This window comes from Cydia pomonella, chromosome 13 (assembly GCF_033807575.1).
Source record: "Cydia pomonella isolate Wapato2018A chromosome 13, ilCydPomo1, whole genome shotgun sequence".
Classification (NCBI taxonomy): Eukaryota; Metazoa; Arthropoda; class Insecta; order Lepidoptera; family Tortricidae; genus Cydia; species Cydia pomonella.
In genome coordinates, this window is record NC_084715.1 from 16104712 (window position 1) to 16125726 (window position 21015).

The 21015-nt window shown below is 37.0% G+C and overlaps 3 protein-coding genes across 3 annotated transcripts; 1 reads left to right on the forward strand and 2 right to left on the reverse strand.

Moving 5' to 3' along the window:
• Positions 1-10: 10 nt before the first annotated feature.
• On the reverse strand, positions 11-7701 carry LOC133524383 (target of rapamycin complex subunit lst8). Its single transcript, XM_061860363.1, has 7 exons — positions 7231-7701; positions 5969-6121; positions 5233-5294; positions 3829-3982; positions 2183-2373; positions 1834-1976; positions 11-1365 (listed from the first exon to the last, which is right to left on the reverse strand). The coding sequence occupies exons 1-7, from the start codon at positions 7354-7356 to the stop codon at positions 1250-1252; spliced, it is 945 nt and encodes a 314-aa protein (XP_061716347.1). The 5' UTR covers positions 7357-7701; the 3' UTR covers positions 11-1249.
• Positions 7702-8825: 1124 nt separating this feature from the next.
• On the reverse strand, positions 8826-11083 carry LOC133524384 (high mobility group protein D-like). The gene is made up of 4 exons (XM_061860364.1): positions 10929-11083; positions 10120-10282; positions 9884-10027; positions 8826-9788 (listed from the first exon to the last, which is right to left on the reverse strand). Exons 1-4 carry the CDS (start codon positions 11075-11077, stop codon positions 9711-9713), a joined length of 534 nt encoding a protein of 177 aa, XP_061716348.1. The 5' UTR covers positions 11078-11083; the 3' UTR covers positions 8826-9710.
• Positions 11084-16738: 5655 nt separating this feature from the next.
• On the forward strand, positions 16739-19901 carry LOC133524388 (uncharacterized). The gene is made up of 2 exons (XM_061860369.1): positions 16739-17006; positions 17091-19901. Exon 2 carries the CDS (start codon positions 17093-17095, stop codon positions 18173-18175), a length of 1083 nt encoding a protein of 360 aa, XP_061716353.1. The 5' UTR covers positions 16739-17006; positions 17091-17092; the 3' UTR covers positions 18176-19901.
• The last annotated feature ends 1114 nt before the right edge of the window (positions 19902-21015 follow it).

The window sequence follows — 21015 nt, forward strand, 5'->3', positions numbered from 1 at the left end:
TAATCAAAGATGTGTTATTTGATAATTACATTTATTGTGTAGGAACTTACAAAAAAACTTAACAATTCAATCTTATTGTAAATATGTACAATGTCAGTGCATGGCACAATAATCTAAATAATTATGTACATCGCCTGTACAACGTAATTGTTTCCATAATCGGCAGTGGATAGCTTAATTTGCTATACTTCTTAAATTAATTATATAAAAAAATATGAAATATTATATAAACCAAAATATGCAATACTAACAACCAACTAAAAAAATGTATTATGTTGTATTGTATATTGTAATTTAAAATACACCAATTGTTTTATATTCAGCTTATTAAATCGATTTTATTATAAAACAGAATATATATGTTCAGAGTTTATATACACGTGATAGTGCCTACGCCAAATCTTGGGATTAGTTGTCAAGCGGACCCCAGGCTCCCATGAGCCGTGGCAATATGCCGGGACAACGTGAGGAAGAAAGAAAGACTGCGGCCGGAAAACGTCCCACTTTGTCGCTTGCCATAAGGACGCCTGGACAGGTTATTGGTATTGGTATACAGATCAATCTCTTGGGATGATTTGCCGGCCGCGGTCACATATAGTCGTAAAATTAAATACAAAAATACATACAATTTTGAGGCCACTAAATTTAAACTAATAATAAAATGTTTTATTTTGCATTCAAAAAACCCATAGACGTCTTAAAAATTAGTTTGATTTTTAAACAAAAATGAATATAATAATAAATAAATTTCAATATTATTATTTCCGGTTCTCGTTGTCAATGCCTAAAAACATGACTATCTGGGTTCTCTTTTACTGATCGTCCTTAGGATTTCGTTTTTGGAGCTTATAATAGCCTTTCAGAATGAGGCTATTCTGGTTCTGAGGATCGCGAAGAAGTCAGGTGCTCTGTATAGTCGAATTCATAAACATCTGTACAAACCAACGTTCCAAAAATATATTTACGCGGGTGTCTTAGAGTCAAGTAAATATATTTTTGAAACAATGGCTTTTAAATGTTTGTAACCTGGACCGTGCAGCAGACACTGAGGCCGCTCGCGTAAGGTATCAGGTTTCATTTGTGGACAACGCGCACACGTCCAAAGAGTTCGCCGACATAAGAGCTTATGGAACGTATAATATTTTAGTGTAAGATACGTGCACCCATATTTTTACACTGGTTATCATAAATTGGTGAACCCAACGTCTGGCGTGCGTTCAGAGGCTTCGGATATGAGCGACAAGGACGCCTAGACGGCCTGGTCGCGGAAGGCGAGCGCGGTGATGGGCTTCTGGTGGCCGCAGTACTCGCGCTCCAGCGAGCCCTTCTCCAGGTCCCACAGCCGCGCGTAGCTGTCCGATGAACCTGCGACGGTACATTCTAATTACACAAACTGCAGTAACGAGCGTTAATTGGTAGTGGAAATCATATCCTTGAAATGTTGTAAGAACACGTTGAATTAGTTCAACACGAATAGTAGTAACCTCTCTGTATCTGAATAATTTTAAATATATAATTGAAGTTCCGCACGCACTGGGCCAGCATAGGAACTCAAAAAGGGACCTGTACCCGTGGTAGTGGTCACCGGCCGTTGGTGCGCCATACACACTCCAACTAGGGTCGGATTGTATATGTATATATATTTATACGCAAGCGCGTAGAGTTAGACCAAGCTAAGTTGACAGCGATTTTCGATAGCACAGACTGTGCAAGTGTTATTTTAAACGTCAGACTTCTATGAAATTATGACGTTCACATATCACCTGCGTCTGAGCCAAAGAGTAAAATTGGTCGGCTGGCAAGTTAGCTTGGTGTAACTGTAGAGCCGCTCACCGGTGAAGAGGTAGCGCTCGTCGTTGCTGAAGGCGCAGTCCCACACCCAGCGCTGCGAGTCGTGGCGCAGCTCGCGCTGCAGGCCCCAGTCGCTCGTGCGCCACACGCGCGCCGTGCAGTCGCCGCTCGTCGTCACGAGCATTCTGAACAAGGCCGGGAAACATGAGATCATCATAATCACTAATTACTATCGCGACTACACCGCTAGTGCGACTAATCGCAAATACGACTACACCGCTAGTGCGACTAATCGCAAATACGACTGATCGCAACTGCGACTAATCGCAACTATGACCAATCGCAAATACGAGTAATCGTAGGTGAGACAAACCGCAGGTAAGGTACTCACGTGGAGTCGGGGCTGAACCGGCAGCGCAGCGCGTACTTCTTGTGCGCGACGAGGTGCTTGCGCGGCACGGGCCGCGGCGGCGCGCCGCCCAGCGCCCACACGTAGCAGCTGCCCTTGTTGTTCACGGCCGCCATCATGCGGCCCTCCGGGTCGATCGCGATGTCCTGGATCGACGCTTCCGCTTCTGGTATCTGAACAAATTAACTCATGAACTTGTGAACAAAAAAAATACTAACTTCAACTTAAACTAATTACAGAAATAAAGAAGCCACATTCAATGCACCATGGGGCACATCATTTTAGGATTTAATTTAATAAGATCGATCGTATCCGAAGCGACATTCTGACTATTGGGACCGTGCGAAGAACATGGTGGGGGTGACTAAAGCGATTCCAGCACATAAGGTGCTAAAAATTAGAGCTAACTGCGGATAGCGTCTTTAACATTTCATACCTACAACTCCTACAAGTTATATGGCTCAAAATGCAACTTTAATTTACGATTACTCCTGAAATATTCATTTAAACTGTACGGTGTAAGGGACCATTGTAATCTGTATGAAATGATTAATATGACTTACGTATTTAATTTGATAATTATTAATACTGTATCCGTGTAAATAGCTTTGCAAATACCACATATTGTGTGATCTTTTTCTAGAAGTCAAGAATAGGTATAGTAAGTCATCCTTAAAAGATAGACATTCAACATCGCAGACTTTTTTGTAGATCCATGAAAGAGAGACAACCCCGCCATATATTGTGTTGCTGTAGCTCAAACGGATTAGGCAGCGTTTTCGATTAAAGCTCCTAGCCAGTGTGATTTTTTTCGATAACATCCTTATATATCAGCCATTATACACAAAACCTTAACAAGTTATATACCTAAACCTTCCCCAAGAATCACTCTATTGATAGATGAAAGTCGTATGAAAACCCGTTCAGTAGTTTTTAATTTTGGAGTAGTTTTATAAGATGTAGTGAATTGACGTTTTCCCCTAGATTTGCGGCTGCTAGGTTGCGTGACAGTCGAGCACATAGCGAATTCTGAGCTCTAAAATCCGCATTTGCTGATGTAAGCGAAAGAACTCCTAAGGGCGTGAACCAAATGCATCCAGACGGAGATGGCTGGACGACGTGGCCTTTGTCCAGCAATGAGAAACTCAAAGGCCTTAACCTGTAAAGGGTGTAAAGCCACTGAATTACCACATAATGTAATGCACGATTTTTTCTTTGACTGTATATATCTCTTTTACTAATGATGACTACTTGACCAAAGTTCGAAACCGGTTTTATAAATAGCGGTGAATACCGGTTTATTTCGGTTTTACTCCGAACTTTCATAAGAACGCGAAAGTTTTAAGAACTTTATTGTAACCTAAATAAACCGGTTTATTCGACGAGCGACAAGACACGTAAACAAAGACACTGATATAGGAAGAAACAGGTTTTTATCGTTTTAAACCGGTTTATCTGACAAGAATTTAATGGAAATGTTCTCCTAAAAACCGGTTTAAAAAAATCGCTTGTACGAAATACGAACGAAACCGTTTTGCGCCAAGTACATGATAACAGTTTGGGAATTTATCCGGTTTCCGTGCCATATACTTGACTAGTGACCTAGCTTTGTACAAAATAGTACACACCAGCTGTTCATTCTGGTCGGTGCGCAGGTCCCACACGTGGATAATGCCGCTCTGGTCGCCGACCATTATCTGCGTCTGGTCGGGGTGCATGATCACAGCGTTCACCGGTGCCGGCACTTGGAAGATTCGCTGGCATTGGAACTGTCGGCCCACTCTGCAATGATGATGATTAACCAATTGATGATGAGTGAAAAATATTAAAAATTAGAGCCAAATCCTAATACAATGATATCTAAGGCACTGCAAACGGTGCCAGCGAAGACCACAATCAAGATGGGAGAATGAACTTAACCTAACAGAGGAGAGTAGCCCTTTACAAACCACAGTGGAAAGAGCTAGAGGAGGCCTTTGCCAAGCAGCTTAAGAGATATACTCTAGTCTCTTCTTACTCGGGATAAAAGGATATATGGTGTATAAATTGGAATTATTCTATTCTATTCTAAATAGATAGAACCAAACCAATTGATGATGAGCCAAAAGCTAATTAAACTCCTCCTCCTTCTTCCTCGCGTTGTCCCGGCATTTTGCCGAGATCCCAAGATTTGGCGTAGGCACTAGTTTTTACGAAAGCGACTGCCATCTGACCTTCCAACCCAGAGGGTAAACTAGGCCTTGATGGGATTAGTCCGGTATTCTCACGATGTTTTCCTTCACCGAAAAGCGACTGGCAAATATCAAATGATATTTCGTACATAAGTTCCGAAAAACTCATTTGTACGAGCCGGGGTTTGAATCCGCAACCTCCGGATTGCAAGTTGCACGCTCTTACCGCTAGGCCACCAGCGCTCCAAAAGCCAATGAAACTATTCATCCTTTATCTTTTTCACACATATTATGTGGCATGCTAATGGTATGCATATTATTTTAGGAATTCCATTTAGCCGGATCCGCACAGAGCGAGCATACGGGCGAGGCAATTTCCTCACACACAAACCAGCCAGTGTAGACGTGCCTCGGCCTAGGCGGCGCGCTCAGGCGAGGAAAACGCGCTTAATTTATGGATTATGAACGAATTCATTTGTTAAATTCACCATGCACTTTTACGGCTGATGGTACAGTCAGCATCAAAAGTAGCGGGTCAAACAAGGTTTCAAAAGTATCTACCATTCTGTAACAGCTTAACAAAATGTGATGGTTCTATATGTAGAACAAATTAGACTGTAAAAGATATACTTTTGAAGGTGAATTTTATAGATTTATCTATATTTGGAAAAGTAATACGGAATATCAGATTCATCTGTTACTATTAATGCTGACGGTACAAGATCAACAAGATGATCTGATATGTTGAAGAAATGCGCTGATGGCAGCTTGCACTGTGGTCCAAAATGATGTATATAAGTAATAACAGATATAGTATCTAAATTTTTTAAATATTTTTATTACTGATGCTCACAAGCTCACCTTATATCCCAAATTTTAGCTGTACAATCTTCACCTCCTGTATACATCCATTTGCCATCTTCCTAAAATAAAAATATACTCATTCTTAAGACAAAAGTGGAAGGTCCATGCGACATCACCTTTTCAATCAAACAGTCCTCATTATCCTCACTGGATATTAACATTATTGAGTATATTTTTACACAATTTGAAGTAATAAATATAATTTTACAATTTAACACATTCACTGCCGGGAACCCACCTGGTGGGCGCTCGTGAATTTTGTACAGATGCCGGACAACCCGCTGGGCGGGTTGTTTTGTACGCAGCTATAGACCACCGGTTTCTGGGGTAGTGCGCCGTTTTTTGTCTGGCAGTGAATGTGTTGATAGCTATGCCCAACTGTTTGGTTTTTTCGATTTGTTTTTATTATAGGTAAATAATAAAACATGAAACCTTTTTTTCGCTTAATTGAAAAATCTAACAGTTGGGCATAGCTATGATTAAAATAAATCAAATTGTGTAAAAATATTTTCCATAATATCAATATAATTTTGTGATAAAAATGAAGACTATGTTTGTATAGAACTGACAAATTTTCTTGAGTAGTCATTAGAGCAACAATGGGCAAACTTTATTCATGGGGGGCCAGAAAGTTTAAGAAATTTAAGAGGAGGGCCAGAATTGCAGCTATAAAATGTAATTTGATTTGCAACCAATGTCCTTCATACATTTAAAGATTAAATGAATAACTTACCGAGAATCCAACTCTAGAAACATTTTTGCTTACACCCTCATAGTTCATAACAGGGTCTGGGTTGGTGCTAGCGAGATCATACATGCGTATGTGCTGGTATCCGCATGCGGCCACCATCTGGCCATCGGGCCTTATTTCTAGGCCATTTATTTGCTGCAAATAAAAACTGATAGAGTACTTAAAAAGGGAAACAGTTCTGGGTACAGTCAAATGGAAGTCTTTGGGCCAGGGCTACAACAAAGGCAATTAAATATCTAATCTGAAGAAAATAACATTCAGTACTTACATCAACATCACCTGTCAACACCATTTTTTGGTATAAGTACAAGATCCGGGTATAAATAAGAAGGGTTACAAATGTAAACAAAGCAAATTATTTCAATTTACGTTTGGAGGGTAATGTTTTGACTATTATAACATTTAAGAAGTACTAAAGTGAAAATCAAAATCAAATCAAATCAAAATCAAAAATATTTTATTGTATGGTTATGGGTTCTACAAAGCTCTTAGGCAAATGAGTCATGTTTTCCATATCCTGCCTTACAAAGGCGTACAATATTTGGTTAGGTACTTATATTAGATCTAAATTCAACGTAAAGTACATTTATTGACAAAAACAAAGCATTATATTAAGAGACATAAATTACCATATTATGTAATTTTACTTAATAATTATTATGATATAACAACCACATAATATTAATTACTTATTATCATACTATTAATTACTAACATTATTGTGATTTACTAACTTAGTAAAAAGTCATTTATGCTATAGAAGCATTGCTTGACTAACCAATCAAACAGTTTAGTAATGATGGCAGTTTCTTAAGGTCTGTGGGAAGCTTATTGAATATCTTTATACTCATGCATATAATGCTTTTTGAAAAGAGTGCTGATTTATGGTTAGTGCGTATTATGTCGTACATATATTTGGTTCTGATCGCTTGAGTAGTAGATTTTTTTACGGATAACAAATCCGGAAATTTTTTTACAAATATGCAGACTTCATATATGTAGTGATGGGAAAGTAAGTATCCTGTTATCGATAAAGTAAGGTCTACATGATTCCATTTCATTAATACCATAAATGGAATGAATGCATTTTTTTTTGTAATCTGAAAATTCTGTCTTTATTGCTGTTGTAGTCCGTAACGCAGATTTGTCATTATATATGAGTGAAAATAGTCTTATGAACTTGTTATTGTGGATAAACAAACTGGAAGTGAAAACAGACAAGATTAAAGATAGTTATTAAATACCGAATCCGGATGTTGCATGGTCCGCAAGCAAACGCCACTGTGAGCCTGCCATAGCTTGATGGTGTGGTCGTAGCCGCCCGTCACCAGCACCACTTGCGACGCGCCTGCCGTCGCATCACCCGACATTTTCAATCAACTATGTATTGGTAATTAAGATTAAGAACATCAAAATGACTTTAATAATTATTCAAACAAATGGACACACTGTTAATTTGTTTAGAATGGTAGGTAAAGGAAACATTTATTTTCGAAAAATATAAACACACGCTCGAGCTTGACAAGCAGGGCATGCTGTCAAACTGACGTTTCAAATGTCATTAATTCATTATTGTCATTTCGGCAGGGTCCGTATCAAAGAACTATCCCCATTAAACATTCAATTTGCTTTGTAATAAACCTTTATTTAACAATCTTATTAACAAGTAATTAAATGTAGAGCACAATAAAAATAAACTAACTTATCTATTAAATAAAACTAAATTAGAACTAAAAACGAATACTAAATAAAATAAAACGTCTAAAAAAATTAAAATTTGCCGTGTTATTGTTTATAGTTCCTTGATTTCCTTCTTGTGATCCAGAATATCTAGTATACTACTGCTACTATTAGTGTAGTGTAGTCTATACGTTGTTTTCTAATTACTTAGACAATTAGAATCGATATACGTTAGGGTTGAAAACCAGAAAAAAAAACTATCGATTGTACAACTCGAAGTCGAAGGAGACATGAAAGAAATGTGGTAACCGGCAACACTAATTTAAGATGGCTGCTCTGCCATGCCCTATTTTTATTTTATAATGAAAATTCGATAATGGCTTTTATAATTAGGGTCAAAATATAATGTAAATAAAATCTATAAACCTAAAATATTAAAATGGGCCAAACTAGACATCCGGAATATAATGATTTATATTGTTGTTGACTTAACAATATCTCCCTTTGTCTTTAATTCATATACATTTTGAGTATTAGGACTTTCCCATTCGACATTTATATTACGAATCAAACTACACACACTTATTTTATAATTGGATTATGCATGAAAACAAATTGTATGCCTACACCACTCACATAAAAATAATCAATAAAATAGCACGTGACTTCGTAGTAATAATAATCAGTCTAGGACGCGGTCACCATTTTGTTTCATTGGCTTGGCTTCATATAAATGTCGGTGCACTATCGCGTCAATTTTTTATTAACTTTTGAGAACTTATGTAGGTCAACAGTTACGTAGTGTACAGCAGACATATATACACAGAAATGAGCTTTAATGCCTTCAAACTTTTATTAAAACTAGGTATATTTTTGGGGCAAGCTCTCGTCTGTGCAGGCATTTGCTGTAGACTGTACTACAGTAGAACACTGCATTGGGTAAATTCAGTACACAACCACGACCTTATTAAGAGGAATACAAGATCGTTTTTGTGGGCCGTTGGGTTCCCCATAGGAGTCAACTGTTTACAAGCAAAGCAAATGCCGCCAACTATCTGAATCAAGTTGGCGAAGTAACTTGCAAACCAGTATATGGCCTGCAATTTACCTCGCCAAATCTCAAAACCGGGTCCAAGAACATGAAGAATGAAAAGACGAATTGAAAAATAGAAGTATTTTATATGAAATTACTTTATTGAACATGTAAAATCCGTATTGACATGAGGAATGCTAATTCTCATTTACAAAATAACACAAATGTAAAATTTGAGAGACAAATCACATCGAAAACCTACCTATTAACTAACTAAAATTACAACATACACATCAATTTCCTAAATTATTTAAATTGCTCAGCATGGAGGCTAGCCCCATGCTTTCTGTTCTTAGCTTAAGTTTGGTACCATTATCAGCATTGAAATTTACAATGATAAGAGGTAGGTTTTAATTAACAATAAACTGTCACATCTTTCCATGAAATAAGTCTCTAAATTTACTTTTCTGCTTAAGATCTGACCAAAAACCACTTGTCCATGTATACTTATAATAAAGATTTACATTAACACTGAGTTATGGCATAATATTGAAGCACAGCTACAGTCAGTATTACAAATCAGTTTGGGTAAAACCAGTTGAGGTACAAGTAAAGGTGTCCAGTCACAGCGAACTTAACGAGGGAGGGCTAACTGTACAAATTCCCCAGTGTATACATGCTAACACTTAACATTATTTTTTTTGTGAGGCTTAGACCTAAATTTGCCTTAGCCATTGGAGATTTTCCAAACTCTGCATTATGATGCACTTAAATTAATCTAGTCAAGATAGAATGTCATTAAGACATTATAACACAATGTTTTTAAATTCATATGAACATAGCAGACAATTCATACTTGTTTCCTAATTTATAATCCAGACAAATACAAATGCATGTGCACAATTCAAATTAGTGATAACACAGATTTTGGAAAATCAGTCCAGTTTTACTTTGTAATAAATTAAGTCCAAGTAAATTACTCATTATGAACAAGTCTTAGCAGCAGGGAGATCATTCGCTTTCCTCTTCCTCCTCATCATCGTCATCACCGTCCTCCTCCTCAGACTCTTCCTTCTTCTTCTTTGTTTTCTATAAGCAAAAACAATTGGTTAAGCTTCACCTAAATAAACAAAATTGGAATATTGGAAATTTGAAAGGAACAAAGAAATGATCAGGCGACTTACGGGTGCTGCCGCCTTTTTGCCGGCTTTCTTTCCTCGCTTCTGCGCCTTCTTGCCGCCACCCTCACCACCGCCGCCGTTCGCATTATATGACTCTAGGTCCTTTGTGTACTGCTCCTTCGCCTTTGCCGCCTTTTCCTCCCACACCTGAATAAAAAAAATAGGAAGCATTATAAATAACGGAATTCCTTAATAGGTATAAGTATAGAGGCAATAGAACACTGTTGAGGTGAACTTACACTCTTGTCCTTCATCCCCCGCCATATTTCTCCACCTTTTTTGGCGATTTCAGTGACTTTAAGTCCGGGGTTTTCGGACTTAATCTGTTCTCGGGCACTGTTAAGCCACAGCATGTAAGCTGACATAGGACGCTTCGGCTTGTCCGTCATTTTTACTTTTTTCCTGCAAAAAAAGAAAAAAAAATTGTAAATATCTAGAAAACAAGCTCGTTTGTGAAAGGCAACAGGTTATCCGGGCCATGCCTGCCACAAACCGAGCGGCGAAATATGCGAAGACTTCATGCACGGCACAGTTAGGGCGTCGTTTTGGCGGGAAACGCTTAAAGGGCTCATATTACTGTAATTACACAATCTCTACTGAAATAAATCGATAATTACGACTAAAAACCACAAAATGCACTATATCACTTAACAATTTAACGTAGAAAACGTCGGAATCGGTTATCACCCATATAACGAGTTCACTGGCCTAAGCTTGGGTCGAACGAGCCATTTTGTTTTCACGTTTTATGTCGAAAGTACGCAATAACTGTACATGACATCATTACCAAATAATCTATTCACTATTTAACTATAACTTGTAGAAGAAGTGATTCGGACCTTCAATGGAAAAGATGAGAGAAATAAATTATTGAAAATGAGGCGTCCTCCGTACCCACGCGTACTAAGAAAGTATGGCGAAGCCTATAGCCATGTTTGAACGAGAATTCCAACGTGGAATGAAATCTAATTTTAAGAAATACGCGATAATAATCACTACTAAACACAGTAAAACACTTAACTTTGATTAGAAAAATAATCTAACTTACCTGATGGCAAAAATTTTGAAATAATTTTTGAACTGGTGCACAACCAAACTGCAGACTGTAGAGAGCCAGAAGAAAATGTATGGAGCTCGAAGCAAAGTTCCCAGAGCAAGGCAGCTTGGGGGTCGGCTCGCGTCACTGTACAGCGCCATCTACGACGCCTGTGATTGGCTGACGAATTCAATTCTGCCAACTGCACGCGCTTGTCATTGCATCGTGTACTACGTATATCCGTGATAGGCTTACACATGGGATTTAAGAAATTTCCACCTTACTGTGTTGATTTAAGTCAGGAAGTTGTTCATCAAAACGTGCTTCATACATTTACTTCAGAAATTTTATTCTGCATTTTTGTTAGGAATATAGCGTTATATTGGTCGAAAATCGAAAGGAATCAGTGAAACTCGATACAATATATTTTTTCCTTGACACTTTTCAAACAAAATTATTATAAGTACATCAAAAAGTGACCCAGTCCTTCGAGTATCCCTTTACCAGCATACTACCAAAATTAACTCGCGCCTCATTTTAAATGCCGCCAACGTTTATTATGAAAACGCCAAAAGCGCGGCAAACATGGTGAGAAAGAGATGCCAATAAAACATAGCTCTTGAATGGCAGATGCGTTTGTTTACGATTTGATATTTTGTAGGAACCATGAAGTAGTTTTTATTTCAACGGATATAAGGGTGTTGTATTTGTAATACATTAGGATGAATGTGTATGTATATTATATATTGTGTAACTCCAAGATTCTAAAACGACGACGCATTAGCGCCTTAGATCCTATGAGAAAACCCATACAAACGTAAAAGTCGTAAATTTACGGCCTTATCTTACGACTTGCCAAATGTTTACCCCAATTACCCAAAGTATTATCGTATTCGAGTTATAAATTTACCTTGTAAGACATTCAAATGTTTCTGTTAATCTCACTTAAGTGAGATTGGACTCCTCTGGGATTTCCTAGCAGGAATCTAGGAATATACGTTACATCATTATCTTCTTAACCTTGTAATGAGTAATATTATTATATATAAACTAATAATAAAGGGATAATAAGGGGACACTCGATTATATTAGTCGTTACAAGACAAGACTCATTGAGAATCGACTAATTTCTTACAAATTATTTTCCATAGGTAAGGTAAGAGCAATATGGCCAATTCCGTCATAGGGTAAATTTCGTACCCGAACGTTTGCGGTTTTTTTTAAATAAGAGTACACAATTTATAATTTCACCGACAAAGCAACAATCAAAAGCAGATGGACTCTTTCCTACGGTCGAAAAATAAATATTCGCTATTATAATAGTGTAGGTACGGAATTTTCCGTATGTGACAAATTTGGCCGCATAGACCTTACCTATACTATAATCCAATGAATCCTCCGTACTTATATAAAGAATCGACGCACATATTGTAATATGCATGTGATACCTCAGAGGTTGCAGATAGGCTTTTGTGTGCTTACCATCATTGTTGTAGAAAATAACTATATTTGCTTAAGTAGGTACAAGTTCAACCTACATTAGCAGTGTGAGGTAGAATCAGCAGTTCTATCGCATACTTACGCTGAATACGGTCGAAGTTCTACTTCTTCATTTATTACCTTTTAAGGATTTATATATTGATTCAGATACATGGCTGCATGCTTCTTGCTTAATTTAAAGTCAGCTACAGAGAATTCATCCCCCTGTATAATTAGATGTTTGCTTGTAACAATGTTTGCAGGCGAGAGCAGTGTATCTGTAAATGGTCTGTACTGTCTGTAGCTGACTAGTGACTTTATGTAACGTCCACACGCTATTGGTATTAAGTACGAAACTACGAAAACGCAATATCTAGGACCTGCTAGGGCGACTTGCCAGGTTGAGTTTTGTTGGAGCAAGTTCACGCTGCTCTAAACTCAGTGCTTAGGATTTTCTTGCACCTACTATACCATTCTCGTAAATAGTCTTGTCAATTTAATTAACTCGACCTAGGAATTTATTTTAGTCACTGAAAAATCAAAGGATCACTGATAGTGAAGTGAGATCAAAATGAAAGAGGAGTTAGTGTACTTTGAAAACACCGTCTAGGAGGCAAGTCCGGACACGGCCTTCTCCGGGCTTTCATGTGCAAGCCTACAATAGTAGGTATCCATACCCAGAACGCCATACAGCCTTGTTAATTAGTACCACTTACAGGGCCGTAGCCAGAGCTGAATTTACCTGGTTGGTTACTAAGTTCTGTTACTCGATTTACAACCTCTTTATCTCCGTTAAAACAATTGCTACCGAAAAAATAAAAAGCGGTTAAGTGCGAGTCGGACTCGCCCATGAAGGGGAACCATTTATGACATATTAAAAAAAGCTACTTACTAGATCTCGTTCAAACCAATTTTCGGTGGAAGTTTGCATAGTATTATCATATATTTTTTTACGTGTATATCATATATTTTTTTTTGATCTTTCAATCTGTTATTTTAGAAGTTACAGGGGGGGGGGGGGTTATTTTAGAAGTTACAGTTACAGAACTGTTACATACACACATTTTTTCATTTTGGAAGTGTCTCTCGCGCAAACTATTTAGTTTAGAAAAAAATGATATTAGGAACTTAAATATCATTTTTGAAGACCTATCCATAGATACTCCACACGTATGGGTTTGATGAAAAAATTTTTTTTTTTTTAATTTTATGACGTATTGAAAAAAACTACTTACTAGATCTCATTCAAACCAATTTTCAGTGAAAGTTTGCATGGCAATGTATATCATATATTTTTTTTAGATTTTTCATTCTGTTATTTTAGAAGTTACGGGGGGGGGGGACACACATTTTACCACTTTGGAAGTGTCGCGCAAACTATTCAGTTTAGAAAAAAATGATATTAGAAACCTCAATATCATTTTTAAAGACCTATCTATAAATATCCCACACGTATGGGTTTGACGAAAAAAGATTTTTTGAGTTTCAGTTCTAAGTATGGGGAACACCCAAAATTTATTGTTTTTTTTTTTCTATTTTTGTGTAAAAATCTTAATGCGGTTCATAGAATACATCTACTTACCAAGTTTGAACAGTATAGGTCTTATAGTTTCGGAAAAAAGTGGCTGTGACATAATCGGACAGACAGACGGACATGACGAATCTATAAGGGTTCCGTTTTTTGCCATTTGGCTACGGAACCCTAAAAACGACATAATGTGGTGGATTTGTGAGCTATAATTATATAACACATATAACGCTTATCTCGTCGTATCTATAATGCATTGGGGCCTAAAAGAGAATCGTATCGCAGTAATTGCGTTGCACAAATGCAGCACCCGCCAAACATGATTTTGAAGTTGCTTGAAAACCTAAAGATCATCAAACAATTTGTTTATCGCACAATTAATAGATACAATAGTACTCAGAGCTTCGATGACCGCAAGAGGTCTGGAAGACCACGCACCGTTCGGACCCCAGCTCTAATAAAGGCAGTGAAGGCGAGAATTGCAAGAAACCCCGTCCGGAAGCAAAAGTTGTTGGCAATACAGATGTCTGTGAAGAGAATCTCCCTAAAAAAGTTATCAATGAAGACCTTGGACTACACCCTTACCGCAGAAAAAAAAAGGTTATTTGCATAGGTAATTAACGATTAAAGACTATGAGCTTAGAGAGAAGTCGCGTGCTATTGAAGCGGTACACGTGCGATGAAAAAAAATTTACCATTGAAGAATGTTGTAACCACCAGAATGACAAAGTGTATGCAAAAACAGTCAAGAGGCAATTGCGGCTGTTCCGTGAGTGCAACGAGGCCATCGTCCCTCTTATGTGATGATTTGGCTGGGTGTGTCATACTCAGGGCTAACACTGGCTGCACATAAGGCAAAAACAACTCCAGCCTGGTTTCGAAGTAACAAAATTGACTTTATTGCCCACGAAGACTGGCCGTCCTCAAGCCCGGACAGGCAGGTTTCTGAGGAGAAAGCCTGTGCAAAGCCCCACACAAATCTTGACTCCCTCAAGCGGGCCATAGTTAAGACAGTGACGGAATTAGACATGACAATCGTGCGTGCCGCTATTGATGACTGGCCTCGTCGTTTGAGGGCTTGTGTCAAGGCCAGGGGAGGCCATTTTGAATGATATTGTCATATGTAATTCCTGATTTTGTGTACTTCATTTTAATATATAGTTTATTCAACTTTAGTTCGTATATTTTATGTAGATAAAGATTATTGCAGTAACAGAATTTAGTAACCAACTAGGTAAGATAGGCCAGCCGTAATTAGAGGTAGGGCGCAATTCGCAATTAATGGTACCTATATTATCAAAGTCGATGGTAATTCTTAATGTAGGGCAATGGGATTTTAAGGTAGGTAATGCATTGCTCCACAATGACCCCCCCTCCCTCCCCAAGCTACGGCCTTGAACCCTTACTTTGTCATGTTATCCCATTTCACGGCACGCTTATTCCAGAGCCACGGTGGGTCATGCCCAGTTTATTTTTTTCTTAATGAAGCTCTAAGTCCTTATTAAATCCAAACCAACTTTTAAGTTAAGGAACAGTAGGTCCAGTGAGTGAAGTTTTTGAAAAGTCGTAGGACTTTTTTAGATCACAATACGGCTGCGATAAATGTAATTGGCAATCTTGAGGCCTTTCTCGAGGGACTCTATCGATTCGAATCCTGAGTGTTTGACTTTCGCTCGATAGAAAAAAAACACGAACATTGATTACTTTTTTATTTTATGAAATGAAATGAAATATGAAAAGTACAAAAAATTATAATTCAAATATATGATATCCGCGCTCCCGGGCACACACATCGATCTCAGTCACAGTTACGCTTCTTATTTTAGTAGTTCCCAATTATGTATTAGTTAAAGTGTGTTGAGATAAGCCACGATAAAAGGAAAACCCGTATGATTGTATTAAGTATCTAAACAAGCTAATAAAAGCGTTAATAATAATAATGTCAAATACACGCCATATACTTTCTATCGCAATGTACATGCTTCTATCACGAGCTGATCGTCGATCGAGCCTTAGCTGCTTTGCAACACTTATATGTTATGAACTTTTCGCTTAAACGGTATTATCCATATATCACGTATATTTTATTTTTCTTTCAGAGCGATTATTTTCGTAAATGTTCACTTTATCAAAAATAGTTTTTTAAGAGCCTTTCATTCATTTTAAAATACCTATCCTATGATATCCCACACCATAGGTTTCAAGCGAAACAAAAAGCAAAAGAGCGGTAAAATCATCTCCACTTTATTGTTTACCCTAACAATAATTTTTATTTTTATTTTCACCATTTTGTCGGCACGATTGATTTCTACTGTGGCACACCCACTTTGTCCGTAGAAAAAGGTGGCAAATTTAAAAAATGTCGGCACGAAGGGTATAGACAATTTGAATTTCGCGCTTTTTCTAATGACAAAGTGGGTATGCCGGAATATATATATCCAAGCTAATTTCGGACGGACAGAGAGACAGACAAACATGGCGAAACTGTAAGTACTATAACTTCCTAGTTGGCTACGGAACCCTAAAAATAAGCTATATAAAAATATTTTGACATATATTATTGTTATTAGAATAATTAAAATCAATTTCAGGGAAACTCTTTGAATTTGGCGCTGAATTGGTCAGAGTTTCTCTTTGTAACTATTGAATTTCCATTAAAACTAGAGCAAGACACGTAGATACAATTTATGTATTTTATTTCATTCACACGCCACAGATAAGCCATGTCTGCATTTGACAGCGAATGAAACTTCAAATGACGGCGGAAACGCTAATCGAATCGAAAAACAAGCGCATGTATGGGCGGGGGCGGGGTGGAGCGAAGCGAAGCGGATTTGGTTGGAGCGCAAGCGAGAGCGGAGGTGACGCAGCCCGGTGCGGTGAATGCACAAAGTAAATGTATAGAAAATGTAACTATGTCGGTTGTACGGGCTGACGCTTGCTCTTGGGATAGCATAGCTTTCACCGCCACGTCGCTTGTCGCTCCGCGTATCGCTCATAGCTTGGCGATAGTACTAATAAAGCCGTGTTTCACGCGAAATCGTGAATATCTCTATATTTTCATTTGTTTTTACGATTTTAAGGTGGGTTATGCAAAGTAAATCTGACGTTGCATTTATATCTTTCGTCTGTTTCGATTTATTAGAAGTGATTGTTTTTGTTTGTAGAAATGATGAATCCGCATCCACATCCACCACCACTACAACATCCCCAAATTCAGCAAATTCCACATCATCAGCAAGTTTTACCACCTCCACCACAACAACAAGTACCTCAACAACAAGTACCACAACAACAAATACCACAACAACAAATACAACAACAGCAGCCAAATCGAGGTTACTCTCTCATGATGGCATTGGTTAAAAACAGTAAATACTTCGATTCTGAACGATTGCAGGCTATGCAAGATACTCCAGGCTTACCCAAGCTGAAAAGATCTAGGAAAAAAATACGTGATACGTCAACTTGGGAAATAAATAAAGTGAAGAAAGCTAGAGAACAAGGTAAGCCTTATTTGACCCAGAAACGAATAAAAGGCGTAAAAGTAGGTTATGAAGAAAGAAAGAAGAGGGTCATGGGCCCAGCATGCATGTCGCGCGTGTGCCACAAAAGCTCAAAGAGAAAATGTGACCAATTAGATGATGTATCCCGACAGGAATGCTTTGACAGCTTTTGGTCTGAAATGACTTGGGCCCAAAGAAAAGCATACATTAGTGCTTTAGTAAACATTTATTATACAAGAACTACAACTGTACCAAATGGCGAGTCTCGGAGACACAGAACTATTAAATATTCACTGAAGATAAACAATCAACACTGGCCAGTTTGCAAAAAGATGTTCTTAAACACTCTCGGTCTTGGGGAAAAAACAGTTTTGGGCTGGATCGAGAAAGCCAATGAACATGGTGTTGTTTCAACGCCAGTTCGAAAAAATAACAAAGAAAGATACAATAGAGAAAAGTTGATACATGTTGAAACATATTTAAAGAATTTGCCCAAGCTGCCCTCACACTACTTTCATGGTAAATCTGAAAAGGAATACCTTGACATTAACTTCAATTCAGGAAAAGAGGTATATTTAGGATATAAAATGTATTTGGCGAAAGAAGGAATTAAGGATAAAGAAATATCCTATCCCTGTTTCCTGAGAAAAATGAATGCCTTGAATATTGCTCTGTTCTCACCTAAGAAGAAAGTTCCCCCAAACAAAAACAATGCTAAACCCATTTTCAGACAGGAACAAACGTAAAAGACAGAAACATAGCTGTGCCCAGTTTGTGTGAAAAAGTTATTATGTTACATTCTCATCAATATACATTCTGCTTTGTTGGCATGTTAATGTGATATTGGTTAAATGTGTGATCAATTTGGACCATGGAAGGAAGTGATAAAAAATCTTTCACATGTAGTCAGTATATGAAATATCTGAATATAAAATGATAGTCTCACATCCACATAGGGGTGGATTCTTATCAGAGACAATTTAGGCAACTATCTAAGCTTGCCACCTTACTGGACAGGAGGTGTTGGACTTTATTTGCCTTTGAATAGAAGCATACTATTTACCTAAAATCAGTTCTAGTAATGTATACTACAAGTTTATAGCTCTCTTGCAAGCATGAAAATCATTATTATATTTCTCAATGCTAATACATACTCAGTGTTGGCCAAAGATTAATTAGAATTAACCATTAACCATTACAAATTGAACTGTAAGTGTAAACTGTATGTTATGGTTTACGGTTCAATTTGTTATGGTTAGTAGTCAATTCAAATTAACATTCGCCCGACACTGCATTCACTACTGTTTCTGTGGCAGTCTAAACTTTCAAGTTATAATATCACATTAATATAATAATTAGAATGTTATTTGAAAGGTGGTAATTATGATAGGGAAATCCTTGTGGTAGCTATATATATGCTATGTACCCAGGCATACATGTAGTCATCCAAATTCTAATGTATCACAAGCAAGTTATTTGTATATAGTTTGGCTGGTTCAATTTATTGGTAACAGTATGAATCTCGCTTTTTCTCCAGGGACAAACACATGGCTAAACTGTAGGAACTTGTAGCATGGGTTTGAAGTGTATGTCACTGTTTTAGTTTGGATGACAATATCATATGAAATGTATGTTACATTACGAGTAGATTTTACCCAATTATGACCATCTTACTTCAACATTTATCGCCCAATTTAGCCCTTATGGGGCATCCATTGATAACGTCATAATTTCTAGGTTTTTTAACATTTGGCAAGTGTGATGCAATTTTTTTTCAACGAAATCAGGAAATTGAATTAGGCATTATTAATAATTTTATCAAACTATTTTTGATGAAACAAATATTACTAATTTATTAAACAAAACCGATTAGGAAAGAAAATTAAACGAATAAAATAATTATTGTTCCAAAAACTCGTTATTTAACTGTACAGTGTACAAAAAAATCACTGATGAAGTTAAAGTGACGTCACAAAGTTTGTGACGCCCTCCCCCTTGTCACAATCACAACATGTCCCGTTTTCTTAACCTCTTCCGACCCCTTAAACGTGTGATGTAATTAATGGATGACTCCTTATAGTAGTTTATGCTTGATAGGTATTGAAATAGATTTTAAGATTATTTATTGTTCAAAAATAAGTATTTAGAACCTTTACTTATAACTCTTATAAGACAAAAGAAAACGTTTTCCTATACTGCCATAGGATTTATTTTTACTCTATGTAAATGTTAAAAACATTTGAAAAAATATTGGGATCTATGATTTCAACTATTTTATATTTTAATGTAGGTATACTTGCCGAAAATGATTTGTGTTGTTATGTTTTATTATTTTAAATTCTGAGACTGATTAAATTTCTATTTTGACTTTTGAAAGTATTTTTCTGTTTTATGATTCAGGTATTCACCACTGTATTCATAAAATAAATGTAGGCATACAATTTAGAATAAAGATGAAATTAGAAGATTAAACTTTCTTTCATTATTCTCAACAAGGTACTCATTATAAAGTAAGGATGCCATGCACGAAGAATTTCGCACATTGACCAGCCTGTTCCTAAGTCCATCGCATGCGCGTAATAATATTGCTGATGCAGGTGGTCAATGCCACTGTGCGAGCGGGACAACAATATATATGTGTATGCGCTAGATATAGGAACAGGCGGGACAATGTACGAAATTCTTCGTGCTTGGCGTCCTTACTCTACAGTGTACCAAATAAGTTTATGTGCAAGTGTTATTTTAAACGTTAGAATTTCATAAGATTGTGACGTTTAAAACAACGCATGCACAGTCTGGGCTATCAAAATCGCTGCCAACTTAGCTTGCCTCACAGAAAACCACCTAGGGGTTGATCTGTGGCTTGCTTGAACTTAAACTCTACAATGTAATTTTTTCTGCTTGTCATTTGGTTTTTATAAATCTGATTTTGGACCTTGGTGTAATAATCATCAATGGCGTTATTCATAAACGCGTTACTGGCCTGAATTAGCTACGAATCGTTTGTCTTTATCTGTCATTTTGACTTATGTATTTATAAGAAAGGGATAAAACATAATTTAACTAAATCAGGCCCGTAAAGATTTATGAATAAGGGGGTAAGTCATTATTGCAACCAGCTAAAATATTATCTGTAAGTACCTATACGTAAAAACTTAGGTAAGCTAAGGCCCCTCTTATATGTAGTATCTAATGTGGTTACACATTAAAGAGGTAGGTAAGTTGCTTATTTCTTACAGTTGCTTGACATTGAAGACTAGTTGTGTTCTCTTATGAAATTGTTATTTGTGCAACCATAGAGCAAAGTTAGTTTTTGCTTTAGAATCTTGAGCGTAGTAAGGGACTCGAAGCGATTTCTTGTCGGTCTATCCACATTGAGCGCACGTTTCGGGTTAAAGAATATTTTTATTTTCTCAAAAAGAAATTTACATTTCACTTATATGAGAAAAATTTTTCTATCAAATTTGATGAATAGATACATAGAATTCATAATTATTATTTATACATTTCGTAGATAAAGTATTTAAGTTTTACAAATGTTTGGTTCAACAAACATGCATTAATATAATACGATAAACGTAAACAA

What these genes read in the sequence shown, in the direction of transcription:
- LOC133524383 (XM_061860363.1), bottom strand. Translation starts at nt 7,356, where the DNA reads ATGTCGGGTGATGCGACGGCAGGCGCGTCGCAAGTGGTGCTGGTGACG. An exon ending in CCGACCAGAATGAACAGCTG is followed by an intron (nt 2,374 to 3,828) that starts GTGTGTACTATT and finishes TAATTTGTTCAG; the next exon opens with ATACCAGAAGCGGAAGCGTC. An exon ending in CGGTTCAGCCCCGACTCCAC is followed by an intron (nt 1,977 to 2,182) that starts GTGAGTACCTTA and finishes GGCCTTGTTCAG; the next exon opens with AATGCTCGTGACGACGAGCG.
- LOC133524384 (XM_061860364.1), bottom strand. Translation starts at nt 11,077, where the DNA reads ATGGCGCTGTACAGTGACGCGAGCCGACCCCCAAGCTGCCTTGCTCTG. An exon ending in TTCAAAATTTTTGCCATCAG is followed by an intron (nt 10,283 to 10,928) that starts GTAAGTTAGATT and finishes CTTTTTTTGCAG; the next exon opens with GAAAAAAGTAAAAATGACGG. An exon ending in GCAAAAAGGCGGCAGCACCC is followed by an intron (nt 9,789 to 9,883) that starts GTAAGTCGCCTG and finishes TTTTGCTTATAG; the next exon opens with AAAACAAAGAAGAAGAAGGA.
- LOC133524388 (XM_061860369.1), top strand. Translation starts at nt 17,093, where the DNA reads ATGATGAATCCGCATCCACATCCACCACCACTACAACATCCCCAAATT.